Source organism: Lonchura striata, chromosome 4, assembly GCF_046129695.1.
Source record: "Lonchura striata isolate bLonStr1 chromosome 4, bLonStr1.mat, whole genome shotgun sequence".
NCBI classification, from domain to species: Eukaryota; Metazoa; Chordata; class Aves; order Passeriformes; family Estrildidae; genus Lonchura; species Lonchura striata.
In genome coordinates, this window is record NC_134606.1 from 32,615,838 (window position 1) to 32,631,911 (window position 16,074).

The following is a 16,074-nucleotide window of genomic DNA, read 5'->3' on the forward strand; positions in this document are numbered from 1 at the left end:
CCTGCCTGCCCTATCTCTGCATGTCCCTGCCTGTTTTACTTCTCTGACTTTTTTCCTTCCCTTTCTCTCCACCTCTCCTTCCTCATTTTACATTTAATTAAGATTTTTATAAATTTTCTTGTCCACCTCTCGGGATTAGACACTGAGGTTAAAATGGAATCTTCTGATTTCTGAACTGGCAAAGAAAAAAGGGGTGGTTTTATGGTTAAGGCGGTTGTCCAAGCAATTGTGGTTAATTTCTTGGCTAAGCACATCCTTCCTGTATAAATTGCAACAAAGTACTTAATCTGCTGTCTCACTGCCCTAGCTGCTAACTGGGATTATAACAGTCCTTGCCTTTTCTCTTCCCGTCTGTCTGGTCTGTGTAAGGGCAGGATATGAGGGGAAGGAAAGGAAATACTTCTTGTTCCAGCCAGTTTCATCCTTTCAGACTTCGCTGACAGAGCTCTTGCATTCAGGCATGTGCGCTTTTGGTGAAATTTTGGTTGTGCTTGACTATTCTCACAATAGAGATGGAAATTAAAATAACAATGAATTTTTGTGATATAGCTTGTTTCATTGGGCAGTGTAGGGCTGGAATAACATATCTCAGCTAGAGCAGTGCCTTCCTCTAAAGTGCCTCTTAATAACATCTCTGCTAGAAAAACACTTTAAGAGGAAAAGTTGAATGTTTTTATTGTGTCCAAGATAACCACACTCCAAATACATTTAAGCCTCTGGATTTCATGATGATAAAAACTGTACTCAAAGAAATTTCCAGTGAAGAAACACTTAATGACATAAAACTGAGCCTTTTGACAGTCCTTACCTAGTGTCCTGATACATTTCAGTAATTTATGTATTCATCTATCCTCCTCTACTTTAATTCCTGTTTTTCCTTCCAGTGAGAAGTATGAAATCTGTCTGTGATTCCTCTGTTAGGAGTAGGAATATATTGCTGTGTCTTACAGAGAAATTCAAGAGGTAATGTGAAAACTAGGGACCTCTGCATAGCTTGGAGTATGTCAGGTTTCAAGAGGAGACTCCTTGTGAGCTCCCTTGACTGTGTTACCTGTCTGTTCTGGATCCCTTGAGACAGAGCTCATACCAGCTCCTTTATCTGAGACTTCTGAGACCCTCAGCACAAAGGCCCTAAAAAGGTTCTTTCATACAGAGGACTAGCAGGACCTTTGCCTACAACCTCCTTATAGAACAAACATACAGCTCCAGAGAAGAACTAAGCTATTGAACAATTACAAACCAAGTCAGAACAAAAGCAAGATTGACTGAAGACTGTTGAAGAAGGGCAACATAATTACTAATTAATTTTTTTAGAAAGATTACTAGTACTGGATAGAACTAATACAAGATAGAAAACCAAGAGAGTACCTGACAGTGCACTTTTTAACATTAGATACTGCATAAAAATAACACAGTGAATGTCACAGAGATGAGTACCTTTACTGACAATACATTTTGTCACTGTTTCTTGTCTATATTTGTCTTCTTTGCAGAAATGTTGATGACATATCCGTCTGTACATAAAAATGATGAGCTCCATAAATTACTCCTTCTTTCTCTTGTTTTCTTTTTCTGCTTTCCTCCATCCCCCCATCCACCCCGACTGATATTTCAGTAATATCTTTCCATGTAAATCAACTTCACAAAATATTAATTTTTTTTCATTTTCATTGCTGACAAGTTTATTTCTTTTTTTTTGAGGCATTTGTCTCTTAGCTCATTCTCCACGTACCCTACATCTCTAGGTACAATTTAATGAGTCTAATGAGTAATCTTTCATTTTGCCTCTCATCTTGTTAAATCTTCCTCTTTTGTTTAGTGTTTTTTGTTGTTGGTTTTTTTTTTTTTTGGTGTTAATTCTTCTAAGTTAAAGTTGTCCATGACAACTTTACTTCCCCTTTTTAACTTTTACCTCCTCTGCACTTGAATGCCAAAACTTAGTGTCACTTCTGAGAACTACGCTTGTGGTGATTTGTTTCACTGCCAAACCTCTCTTGGGCTTCTTTCACAAATGACTTGGCAGGTGTAATATACCACTGTGGTATATAATGACATGCCTATGAACCAGAACCACAAGGCTGAGCTTCAGAATTATGGCTTCCTTTTTCTCTTCCTTATCAATGTAAGATAGCTGCCACAGGTAGTTACTAATATATTGTTCTTACGCAGTGCTACTGTACATAATTGTTCTTCCTTCTCGGAAAAAAAACCCCAACATTCCTCTTGTAGAGAAAGTAGTAGAGAGGAATATAACCTGCATAACAGCATCCCCTCCTTTATTGTCCCAATGGAAGATACAAAACATTTTAAGACTTCAAATAGCAAGAAGTCAAGTGGTCTGAAATGACTTACTTTGATTTGATACACTGCCTAGGCCTTATTTTAAAGAACTGAGTTCATTTCTAATAGTAAGTCAAATCTTTGATCTTGAAATGGTCTCCTGGCAACAAAATTTTAAATGCTTAATCTGTGTTGTCTTTACCAAATGGCTGTCATAAATCATAGTTTGCTTCCTACTTGTATTTCACTCACTATATAGGAAGAAGGAATGCCAACAAAATGGTAAAGACATACGTTAGAGGAATATGCCATCCTCATGCACACACAGTTAAACCTTTTCTATTGTAAGAGTAAGTCTTACTACAATTTTAATTTAAAATTAAAAAAAAAAGAAATAAAAACTAGAGATTGTGCTAATTTATGGTAGAATAATTTAAAACAGTATTCCAAATCACTACCAGAAAAAAAAACAGTGAAGTAAGGCAGAAAATTATTATTTTTAGCCATTTCAAGCTAAACCAGTTTAAATTCCACAGAGTGCTGATTTTAGCTGGGGTATTTCTTCACAGAGGCTTGTACAGGGCTATATTTTGGATTTGTGCTGAACACAGGGTTGATAACCTAGAAATGTTTTCATTATTGCTGGGCAGGGCTTCCACAGAGCCAAGGCCTTTTGTGCTTTTGGTACTGCCACCCTGGAGAGCAGACTGGGGGTGTGTGGGAGACTGGGAGGAGACACAGCCAGGACAGGTGACCCCAGCTGACCAAAGGGGTGTTCCAGACCGTATGGCATCCTGCTCGGTATGTAAAGGGGGGACATCTGGAGTGATGGCTTTGTCCTCCCAAGTCACTGTTATGTGTGATGGGGCCCTGCTCTCCTGGGGGTGGCTGAACACCTGCCTGCCCGTGGGAAGCAGTGAATTCATTCCTTGTTTTGCTTTGTTTGTGTGTGTGGCTTTTGCTTTCCCTGTTAAACTGCCTTTATCTCAACCCCCAAGTTCTCTGGGTTTTACTGTTCCAGTTCGCCCCGATCCTATTGGTGGAGGACTGAGTGAGCAGCTTGGCTGCTGTCTGGGGTCAAACCATGACACACAGAAAAGAACAATTAATAAATAAAATAGCCAATAAATGAAGTAATAAAAACAAGTACTTCCAGATCTGTGGTTAGCTTGTCTACAGTAAATATTCTGTAGTTGCTGGATGGCAATACCTACAGGGATGTATTTACATTTCCTCATTCCTTAAGGAGAATGCAGTTGATGCCACTTGTGCTTGTGCTCTTACCCTAAGCTTTCGGCCAAAGACATTGACTTTCCCTTGGGCTTGCTCTTTCCGGAATCGCCATTCCACCAGGTTCTGCCCGTTCTCCCCCGGCAGGGTCATGTTTCTCTTTGCCATGGTTGGGTTGGCAGTGCCAGCCAAGACGTGTGGTTCTGTCTGGTAGTGTGAGTCCAGGCCGCTGGCGTACAGGATTCTCAGTGAGCCATCATAACCAATCTGGTAGCTATTTCTTAACTGATCTGAGAAGACCAAAAAGAGAATTACAGGTTACCTACATGGGTTAAGACTCTGCCTTTGTACTGGACACTTTTATAAATATGTGCATTTTGACTTCACATAACTGACCCAATGGTAATAAAGAGCCAGGGTAAGATTGTTAAGAATAAGTGTATCCCAGAGGAGCAAAAATGCCTTTAGGACCTATCCTCAAAGTTACTTAAACACACAAGAAAATCTCATCCTCACTGTATATTCTTTAGAGTGGCACAAAACACATTTTCTGCTATTTCACAGGCATTTTTCGCCTAATCCTAAGCATACTATGACTATTCACTTTTGCGTGTATGTGGTTGCTGGGATTTTAATATAAAGTAAGCATTCTACTTCCCATAGCTGCTTACAAAACCGATTTGGTTAGAAAACTTACTTAATGCTACTTTTGTTGCAACTATTGCTTTTCCTGAGCAATCATTTCTGTATAGGTGTAAAACTGTGTATGTATCACCCCTTCCTCCAGACGCTATGCCCCTAAAGTTTCACTTCTATTTGGAGCTGCTTGTACCACAAGAAAACAATTTTCAGGCCGGTATCTGCTGAGAAACCTTGTGTTTACAGTACCTTGAACCATGGTATAGAAAGAATCGATTGATGATAAGTTGGAAGTGATGCTGACATCCTCCTCTCTGCTGGATGACTCAATGTCCACTGTAATGGCCCTTTCCATTTCCCCATGAAGGTTAGTGACGACTCCAGTTGGGAATGTAACATTTGTTAAACGGCCCTCGCTATCATAGCTATAAAAAAAAAAAAAAAGTGCAGAAATTATATACAGCAGGAACAAATTGTTTTCACTTACAACTAAAATGAACAAAACCACCAGCTACTCATATTGTTGAGGCACTTTTGCTTTTTTTGTGTGCATGGGATAGGCATTGCAAAGACTTCAAACATGCTTTGAAGTACTCAAAAGACTGCTTAACATACAGCAGCCTCAATAGTGATAGCAAGAGCAAACAGATGGATCTTCAGCTCTGCATATTATTCTTTGAAGTGGGACCAGATCCTGCTTCACATCTAATTCACCATTTCAAAGGAAGTGTATTATTGGTGCTAAATTCTGTAGCATTCTTATTCCCATTTACTGGACTAGATTTTGCTGTTACTGTAGGAATCCTCAACATTTTTGAAAAAAGGGTATCGTAAGAGTGTCTCTTGGGTCTTTCCTATTCAATGAGTATGCAGAACACTTGTACTCCTGAGTGCTTAATGTCCCTTGTATTACTACAAACAGAGTATAGGGTAATATTTAATCTACTTAAGCTGCTTGTAGCTGGAAACCAGAACAGCTAGCATCTCTAACTTGTTAACTGCCTGCAGATCATAGTTTGAGAATTGTGACACAAACCATGAGATTTTTTTTCTCTGTGTCTACTGACATTTATTTAAACCAACAGCTATATATCCATTTAATATGAATAGGTAGATCTTGGTACATGACCGGAGACCATGCTTGTAATTAAAATTCAGACATTCATTTTGGTCACAGTACAGACAAAGGTAAAGCACTGTGTGAGCTTCTGGTCATAAAGCTTGTCTTTAAGATTAGTTCTTCCAGTATTAGAGTCTTGATTTGTCAACCTAGGTGTTCAGCTGAAGCTCCTTGTTTTGAAGTATAGCCTGCCCATAGCTGCAACAGAGAGAAAAATGCATCCAAAGGATGATTTTATGCCCACTTATGACCTGTTTGCTCTCAGTTTTCCATCTCTCTCCTGTGACCATGTAATGGGAAGCTGAACAACGCCTTAGTCTCTTAAAGTAACTGGAACATGACCCTGCAGGTCCTCACAGTGTGCTAGACATTTCATGCTGATATTTATCATCAAAATTGCTTATACTGGAAAAGAAAAGCAAAACCAAAAAAACCCTCCCAAAAGCCCCAAGCATATCACTGAGGCTACAGAAACTTTTTCTTAAAATGAAAGAATTAATCCTAGCAGCTGTAACCCACAACACTAACTTTCTCTGAACAGCATGAGTACTGCACAGCATTGCTGTAACTGAAAGGATTAAGTTAAGAAATGTTTTCTTCCAGTTTGCTTACTCTGTAGATTTGTCAGCTTTTTGCATACAGTCATTTCCATCCTTTTAACACAGTTGATTTCCTTTGTTTATGCAAAACTTTCACTTAGCACCAGGCAAGAGAAAAGGATGTTTAAAAATCAGAAACCATACTGCAAGCCAGGGAAGTCAAGTGAGAAAACTTATTTTTTGAAGTTAAGTACATTTCAAGATAATGGGGTTTCTTCCAGTGTGTTTCTGTCCCTAACTGTAGTTATTTTTCAAATACTGGACTTGGCAAGCTGAGATATTCCATTTATGCAGGAGACCAAAACAAACATACTCAAGTTCCTTGTGCATGAATGTGACTGCTAGCCTATTCATGACCTTCAGTCTCATCCCTCAGTTCCAAGAAGTTATTTTATTTTAATGTACAACTCCCTGGGGAGCACATATTGTCCAATTAGTATCCTTTTCTATTTTCTGCTTTATGTTTGAAAATGGTACCAAGTTACTTTGTTGGGAATTACTTCTATCCTTTGCAGGAGTCGAGTACTGGTCTTTATTTCAAACAATGCTTACTAAACCACAGACAGTAAGATTTCCCTGTAAGAACTTGTTGCTGTTTTACTCACAGTATCAGTGAGAAACTAATTACCATATTCCTCAGTATACCACCTGAGCTGGAAAATGCCACACATCAGTAGTATTCAGTGCAGTGTGTGGCTTCAGTGCAGTACGCAGCACTGAACTGTGCTATCCTTCTTTCATGCATTCTTGCTTCCGCATTATTAGTTTTTTGACTGTGTCTATAGTTCTTGAACTGGTCTCATCTTTCATATGGGAAGGCACATCATGAGTCTGAGATAAGCAGTTAATATTACAGTGGGGGAGAGTTCAAAGACCAGCAAGAAATCATGTTACACATAAATGTTCTTAAAAACATGACTTTAAAGCAGAAAGAATCTTAAAAGCCATGATTGCTTGGTTCAGGCATCCGAGTGCAAGAAGAAAATGTGACTGACACGTGAAAGGTAAGAATAGGATTTCTCATACTTTTATAGCCAGGAACAAAAAGAAAAAGGGGAAATAGGCCTTTCTACAATTCACTACATATTCCACTTGATGACAGACTGCTATGTGTGTCCTTCATTTTGTTCACTGTACATCGAATACTAAACTTACTTTATACTTGCTATCTTCTTGCCCACAATCAAAGCCTTATCAATGCACAGCATAGCAACATCACTCATACCTTTGGGCATTTTGCAGCCATTTTTCTTATTACATTCAAATATCCTTGCATTCTGCTGCCAAGGTGAATTTATTCATCCAAGATTGTCAGTTTTAGACCAAAAGATTTCTTTTTATCTGCCTAGTGTTCTAATATTGAAATTGCCCTAGAAGGAATGGTATCTGAAGTCTAGAGGGCGAGTGCCTATATTTGGCATTTCACAGCCTCTTTGATCTTTTCATCCAAACACAAGCTCAGCCACACGCGTTACCGGAGCCCTCTGATCTTTCTCCTTTGCCTGGCTCCACAGCAAAGCCATTCCACCAACCACTTCAATTCCTAAAGAGTGAGTCTCACATAAACTTTTCAAGAATCTAAACCAGAAACTTGCTCCCTGGATGTGACCTTGTGTGCCTTATCCCGCTCAGCTCATTTCTGTTGGCATTAACGCAACAATCTTCATATTTGGTCAATAACTATGAAGGCAGCAGTGGGGGCAGCTGCCACCACTGCTAGCTGAAGTTACCCTTAGATCAAATCCTTTTTCTTCCCTAGGACAAGCTGCCACTGCCAGATAGTTTTCCACTTCAGCAGTGAGAATTTCTCAGAGATAATGATTATCAGCTTCCCAGATTCTCGACCTTTTGCTCTTTACCTGCTGGAAGTCTCTCTTCCATTGCTCATCTCCTTCAGTTTTAATTATATGCCTTCCCAGACCATTTTCTGTTATAGGCTATGTAGGACACTTCACTTTGCAGTAATAACTTCCTGGTAAACCTTGCAAGATGGAAATGTCCTACTTTCTTTATTTTTGACTTGTTTCTCAAGTGTATTTTATCTTAATCTGTAGCACATTTAGCTCAACCCCAACTTGCAGAGCATTATTAATGTTTTATATCAGAAGTTCTTTCAATATAGAATAGGGAGCTGTAGAAATAAAGTGTATAGTAAAGGCTGCACCTAAAGCCAATTGCTAAGTTATGACTGATACTGTTTTTCCCCAGACTTCTGCAGCACAATCCCTCACCAAAATAAATTCTGTGATTTTTTATTTTTTCTGTTGTAAACATGTCAGGTTGAAGAGCAAGGCACACCAGTTCCAGCACATTTCAGATAACAAGACATACAGTCCAAATGCATATTAAGTATTTAAGACTGGTTACAGATTATACTATTAGTTGGAATACTGTAATAGAGAAATGAAGCATGAATACATTTCATAATATAGACATGTATAATTTTGACAGTAGAAAAGTACTATTATACTTTCACTCAACTCACATTACGCATTTTCTCTGCATCTCAGATTACTAAGAGTGGCTAAAAAATTTATGGAACATTACCCTACTTATTTCAAACTATTAATGGGAAGCCTTTTATACCAGAGAGCTGCTTCTTGGCAGGTGAGAACAGAAGGTTTAAGGTTGACATTCAGGAGTGCAATGTGTTGTTTTTTTAGGTGCATACCATGTTGACAATATGCTGGAATATCTGTCCTAACCTGGCAATGAAATGTCTCCCTTGGCTTGTCGAAGCCATTTAAGCTACATTTACATAGCAGAGTGCTGTCTTCAACATGACAGAATTTTGGTTTCCAAATACATTCTTTCACTTGTTTTCACCTCCACAGCACACTGCAGGTTTAGTCCCTCCCAAATGAAAGTGAATTCAAAGCTGGAAAATGATGGTAAAGAAAAGCCACTCTAGTAACACTTTCACTGCATGCTCAATCAGTATCAAAATTGTTATCTTGCCCATCAAAAGGAAAGAAGCCCACATTCATATACCATCACTTTTATTAGCATTATTAGCATTTCTTCACCTGTTCCCCACTGGTTTAAAACTGGGCATGGCAAGTTACTGGAAGCTCTAGTTTTGGCCATCTTTAACCATTATGTGGGTTGTAGAAAAAAAGAAAAAAAACTTTCAACTTGAATGTAATGAATTCTGCATTTTCTTCCTTTACTCAATTTTTACATTGCTTTCCTCCTTTTGATATGCATTTTTCTTTTGATATGTCTGAAGAGAGACTGAATGAGCCTGCTAAGAATGAAAAAGGTGAAAACAATCTGAAGATGCATGGACAGAAATGATTTCTCCTTTTTTTAAAAAATTTTTTATTTAGTCTGATTGAAATAGATACTCCAGTGGATCCATAACTACTCATTTATAACCCGCAGATATTCCTTTATTTCCACACAGTACATTTGCATGTGTATCTTAAAAGGTTTAGCATCTTGCTTGTGAATTCACACTACAATTACACTGGGAAACCTGAAATATTAAGTATGACTGCCTTTGGAGATATAACAATTTTTTTTATAAATCCCAAAGAATAAAGAATATGGTGATATGTCTTCCTAATATTTTGTTTTGCTTAACAAGAAGAAAGCAAATGACAATTTGATATATATTAGTAGCCTATAAATTGTGACAAGTGGATTTTAAAAATTTTATTTTATTTAAGAAGTGACAGCATTTTTCTTTTTTTCTTATCTGGAATATTGTTAAATGCAGCTAGGAGGGTCAACCCTGTCCTGGGGTGCATCAGGCACAGCATCACAAGCCAGGCAAGGGAGGGGGTTGTCGTTGTCCTGTTCTGCTCTGCGGTGGCCTCACCTCCAGTGCTGAGGACAGTTCTGGGCACCACAACGTAAGAAGGATATAAAGCTGTTTGAGAGCATCCAAGGGAGGGCAAGGAAGATGGTGAAGGACCTTGAGGGAAGCCATATGAGAAGCAGCTGAGATCTCTTGGACTGTTCAGCTGGGAGGAGACTGAGGGGAGACCTCATTGTGGTCATCAAAGTCCTCACGAGGGAAAGTGCAGGGTCAGGGACTGATGTCTTCTCTGTAGTAACCAGTGACAGGACCCAAGGGAATGGCATGAAACTTTGTCAGGGGAGGTTTATGATGGATATGGTTTATATTGGAAAAGGTTCTTCATCTAGATGATGGTCAGGCACTGGAACAGACTCTGCAGGGAAGTGGTCACAAGACCAAGACTGACAGAATTAAAGAATTGTTTGCACAACACTTTCAGACACATGGTGTAACTCTTAGAGCTGTTCTGTGCTGGGCCAGGGCTGGCAGCTGGACATTGATGATGGAGTCCCTTCCAACTCGGAATATTCTATCATTTTATGAAAAAAGCAATATTCTTTCCAATCTTACAGAATTCTAAATATATGAAAAAAAAAATTCTTTTCCCTTTCTTTCCTCCTTTATTCCACTCCCCTCTCCCTCTCCTTTTCCCTTTCACCTGTCCCTTTTTATTTTCCTTTTCCCTTCTGTTATGCCTAGCTCTGAGAAAAAAGTGGATAAACCAAAATTACAGAAAATAAGTCCAGGAGTGATTCTAGGAAAGAACTAACTTAAACTACAGTCAGAATCCCAATTCTGGACAGAAATATATATGCCTACTTGTTTTTTAATGGAATTTGGGCAGAAAATGCAAACTCACAAAACCACAGAAGTTAGAAGGTCACTAGAAGTATTAGTATCAGCTACTTTTTTCTGTCCTGTCCAGTCCAACCAACTGTCAGACAACTCAGGCTTTTCCTGTTCCTTTACCTGATGGCTTTTCCATGGGAAAAGGGTCTTTATTCTGTTTTCATCTGGGTAAGTCTTATAAAATTGTTTGAACAGCTGGTTAAATAATTCGGGTAATTGTCTTTTATCTTAGCAATGTGGTCAGGACAAATTTTTTAGTCCAGGTTTAATGAAGAGATTTCCTCAGCTGCAAAGTGATTGGCAATTTCTCTTTTCACCTTCTCCTGTTATAACTGCAGCTCTTGAGGCTTTTTATTTGGTGTGTCTATTTTGTCATAATGTTAAAAGGACAGTTTTCAGTCTTTTTTTTGTAAACTGACATTCAGCACACCAGATGTGAACAATTCGCTTAAATAGGCCTTTCTTGACAGCCATAACTCATCTGCAAAACAACAGGCACACTCTAAACGAGAATCACTGCAGGAAATGTGTCTGCTGGAAAGGGAGCTCAAAGGAATGAATCAACACCTTTTCCCATGATAGCTCATTCACTTCCATATGGAGGAGGTTTTGATGCTCATTTTCCACTTCACTGCACAACCAGACAAACAAGCTTGAGTTCAGTGCTTGTGCCATATAAGATTGACCACTTTCACAGCCCAATCCAAAATTACTTCCAGTTATTTGGAGCCAGGTATTTTGAGGAAGTGGTGCTTTGTGGAGAAAGAAGCAATACATGACTTTACCATGCTGGGGATGCTTTACTTTTTGCCAGAGTACTGCCAAACTTCTCACTCACTGCAGTCCTCCATGCTGTGCTGACTGCTGCAGCAAACACCTGCCATGTATATTCTCATAAGGAGCCACAAAACCAAGGAGTCTCTCAGCTGTACTCATATCTGACGTGCACCCTACATGCACATGAACTTGCACAAATGAGCAGTGTTAATGAAGCCACTGCTTTCTGAAGAGCAGGAAGAACAACCTCAGGGTATGTGCCTGGGGAAAGGGTGCACTGGGAGCAGTGGGGTGTAGGCAGTGTGGCTTACATGAGAGGAATTTTTAGGGATGTAGGCAGTGTGCCTTACATGAGAGGCATTGTCAGGGATGAAGCAGCTTCCCAGGGCTGGGGGTGTGCCTCAGCAGCTCACTCTTTTGAACTGAGTGCAGCCAATTCAAGGGGGCTCATCTTATGAAGATGAGACTAAATACAGTAGCTAGGCTGTTATCTACAAGACCTCAACACTCATCCATCACTTTTTAACCTCTCTGTAATGGGAATTCACTGCTCCTAAGCTCTGTGGGATGCTCAGAGGATGGCTTCTGGATTTGCTAGGGTGTGCCAGCAGGCAGCTTCCCTAACCTCAGGGCTCCTTGGGGCTGCTGCCTTGTCTGTGTGTCACCTCCCCCACCTTTTTAGCTCATCTATTACTGCACAAATAAACTGTGTGCCTTGTGGATATACATACCAGAGCATGGCCTTTCAACTAAGAGAAATGTTGGTGTATATATACTTTGTGTGACATACTGTTCCTTGCTGTAAGGTCTGCTTACATTGTCAGAGCTGAGTGTACAGGCCTTTAGTGAAAAAAGGATGTAAGGCTGGTCTGTTTGGCCAGATATTTTGTTTGCAGAATAATCTGTAATGTTGTTTTTCCCCCGCTTAATTCTTATTTGGTGGTAGGGTGGGGATATTTTTATTTTGAAAGGTAAAAACTCCACAAAGCTGTTTTTACAGGGTCACAAAAAAGTGGACAAATCTACTTAATAAATAACATTATCTTTGAAAAGCAAATGTTTGAATACAGCATGACTGCAAACAGAGATTAGCCTTCTCACATGCAGTCCTGAGCAGTCCTTCCACCCTCACCACACCAGGTTCCCTGTGAAGTGAGTGTGAAGGAGGGTGAGCTGGCTTGACTCTAGCCTCCATTACTTTTGTTTGACAAAGAAAACCATGGAACAAGGTTATTAACATGTCAATAACTAAACAAAGTGAAGTTCTTCATAAACCAGAAGTTTCAGATATTTTCAGGAGCCTGGGCATAGCTGACTGGATTGACAGTGCAGGACATTTATTTCATTAATACAAACAAAACTTTATTTTGTGGAACTATCCTTACTTCTAAGTGCTTTCGGAAAACAGAAACCTCATATGCTGACTTTCTTGACAGAAATCAAAGCAATTCTTCCTTTTTCATACATGTAACATGTAATAACATTGCTACATGTCTTCAGCATTCTGATATTGATATTATTATCTAGTCAATGCCTTCTCGAGTCTGCTTTTATTACGTAGCCTAGTTGTAAGGAGAAGAAACAGTAACATTCAAGAATGAAGAAATGGGCAAATGTCTATTAGATGAGACATATTACTGCTATCAGGGCAATTTGGGGACACACTGCAGTTCTCTAAAAAATTTCACATTCGTTTCTAGTGTATATATATAATAATCTATATATTAATAGATTATTTTTTAACATGGCTGTTTTTTATTAAGCAGGATGAGTTTCAAACAGCAAGTTTTTGCTCCAATGTTAGCACAAGTCTTATAAGACTAAATAGTATGTTGTATTATGACAGCTACTGTAACACTGAGTTACAGTTCTGATTTTGAAAACTGTGAGACATAACCTCTATTCCTTAAAGTTGAAGATAGAAATTTTAAAAATTTATTGAATTATTTATCTTAAGAAGAAACACGATAAGTCCTGTCAGCAAGCACAGCCATCACTAAGTTCCTCTCAGAAATTGCATATTGCATGAAACAGTTACATACTTGTGTAGTGTTAATGTGTTCAGTGTAAAGTTAAAAAAAAACCAACAAAACCAAATTAAGTATGTCACCTTGATATTTCTCCCTACAAGTTCTCTTTGGGTAGGGAGCATACTTAGCTTGTTTGAATAGAGAGTAAGAGTTTTAATTGCCTTCTGGCCAGCCTTGCCCCCAAGGGTCTACATGAAGATCTGAGAGAGGGTTATGGCTACTAGATCTTGAATTTGTGTCATACTGACAGGAGAAGAAGCAAATATGCTGTAAGAGAGAAATATCTGCATTGCATGCTGCATCATGCCAGGCAATGTGGATACAGAGGCACTTATGAACTGGCTATCTCAAAACTATTCCCAGAAAGACAGTTTGGAAACAATTAAGAATGAAGAGAATATGTTTTTTGTTGCATGAGTATATATAGTTTGGGAAGATTAAAGACATTGTACTTGTATGTCACAGTTTGCAATCAAGGGCTCGTGTGATCCCACAAAAGTCAATGCAAGAACATGGCAATTGGCTAAACAAAAGTGTTTGAATGAATATGGTTAATTATTTTATAGCCACTACATTTTACACTGATGAAGCAAGAAGCAGCAGCAGTAAAAGCAGAAGGTACCAAAGCTTGTTGATAGTAAAATGACAAAAATACCTAAAAAGTGCTATGATATCAAGATAGTGTTGTTTAGTAGTGATAAAAAAATCCAGATGACAATATTGTACAAAGTTCTGGTATTTCTAAGAAAGCAGAATCAAATTAGAATGAAAGCCCCAAAACTGAAAGTAACAAGAACCCTAGGTATTTTTAGACACTCCTAGTACTGAAGTATGAATGGGATAGAAAAATGAACACAAACAGAAACACAAATATTTCAGGCAAATAACCCCCCACAAATGTTATCTGAAATGGTACAGAAATAGTAATTATGAAAACTGGATTTTGAACCTCTTAATATACAGTAAAAGTCCAAGTGAACTGACACTACTAGTAGGTTATAGTTTTAATCTGATCAAATGAAATACTTGGATTTCAGCATAAGTTCCATAGACTTTCCATAGCCAAATTTCAGTATTTCCAAGTCAGACTCTGCAAGCAATGTATTAAGATGAAGCAAAAGAAAAACTGCAGAACACACTCTATTCTCTGTTGCCAACTGTTGGCAGTTACAGACAATGTGCCTGGTACCTGGGGAAACTAAACAAGTCCAAGCCAGAGGCAATATCTGACTCTGTATCACAGAGTTTTAGGGAAACCACAGCACTGAATGCATTGCTAATAAAAGCATAATATGCAAACTCTGCAGCACATAGTGAAAATAGATTTTTGCTTGCAATTCTTTAGAGTCCATAAATTACTGTAAGGATTTCGCATTCTGTATGATTTCAACACCTTTCCAGAATAGCTGGAAAGCTCATTAAGTTAACTGTGGGAGCAAAGTAAACTTATAAGACTTTGCTTGCTAATGTCATTCTCTTTGCTTCCTATTGCACTGCCTTGAAGACATGGATTGAGTGGGAGGGAGAGGAGGGGAAGGAGAAGACAAATGAGCTCAGGGCATGAAGTGTCAGGGGAAACATTGGATGGACTGACAAGAGATACAAGAGGAGACTGCGAAGAAATTCACTACTGGGAAAGGAAAAAGCAGGAAAGCCAAACACCCCTTAGGGAAATAATGGGAGATGTGGAAAGGAGCAAGACACAAGGTAAGAAAGTAAGGAAACATAGCAGGAGGTCTGGAGAGCAAAATGGAGTAATGGAAGAAAGGCAGTGGATTTCCAGAGAGGAGGAGCCATCTTAGTCTGGAACAGATATTTGCCTGCTAATACTGCTTCTAAAAGAATAGGAAAAAAATGAGAGAAAGCTGAAAAGAGATAAGGAACAGTGGCTGCTGGGCTTACTTCATGTTAAGGAGAGCACAAGCAGCCTGAACCTTCCAGAAGAGCCTGAGGAGGCTGCAGAAGCCCCCGGGCAGTGACTGCAGAGGGACAGATGCCCAAGACCGGGCTGAGCAGGATTTGTTCCAGCGCAGCTGGAGGGCAGGGCTCGGTGTGTGAGAGGCGGCGCGGTGCCGAGCGCGCACCCACTGCAGCCCTGCCCGGGCAGCCCAGGCTGCTGGCCGCTGGGCATGGAGGGTTCTCCCTGGCAGAGCAGCCTCTGCCACTTCCTTCAGCAACCCAAGGAGGCTGGCACGGCTGCCCGCCTGGCCACGGCCTGGAAACTGATGGAGACCTTGCACGCTGGGGGCCGGGTGGCTGCACAGGGGCACCTGCAAGGCTTTTTAGGCATTTGCTTCTGCTATTTCAAAACCTAGGTCAAGAGAAAATGCTCTTTTCGTGCAGCCGGCTTAGCTACTGTTTGTTAAATCAGAATGGAAGCTGCTGCATAGAAATAATGCCATATAGGCTAGCTTGGAAGTGTCAGTTCCAAAATGATAATATGCAGATAATTAGTTTAACTTTTAAGATTTATCTGTTTAAATGTTCATATTGTGCATACATAATATGCAGTTATAGTTAATAGTTTCCAGCTCAGATATCTCAGAATTTTGTAAGAGAATTTGATTAGGCTGATTACTTTTATACCTTGTTTAATACTGTAATTTCATTATAAAACCTAATCTGAGCAACTTTTAGCTTCATATGGCTCCATTGGTTTTTTAGTATGCATGCATTTTCAGTCGTTTCTGTAAATGCTCTGTTAACATAATTTTTATTCAGCAAGTTTTTGGACCTCTGAAAACA

At 39.3% G+C, this 16,074-nt stretch overlaps 1 protein-coding gene across 5 annotated transcripts in view; it reads right to left on the bottom strand.

The window, feature by feature from the left end:
* The window catches only part of TENM3 (teneurin transmembrane protein 3), a 1,282,397-nt gene that overhangs the window by 14,422 nt on the left and 1,251,901 nt on the right, over positions 1-16,074 (bottom strand). For all 5 annotated transcript variants that reach the window (XM_021548380.2, XM_021549050.2, XM_021548299.2 and 2 more), the window contains 2 exons: positions 4,399-4,574; positions 3,565-3,800 (listed from right to left, as the gene is read on the bottom strand). In XM_021548380.2, coding sequence (XP_021404055.2) covers positions 3,565-3,800; positions 4,399-4,574 — 412 coding nt within the window. The remainder of the gene's footprint in view (positions 1-3,564; positions 3,801-4,398; positions 4,575-16,074) is intronic.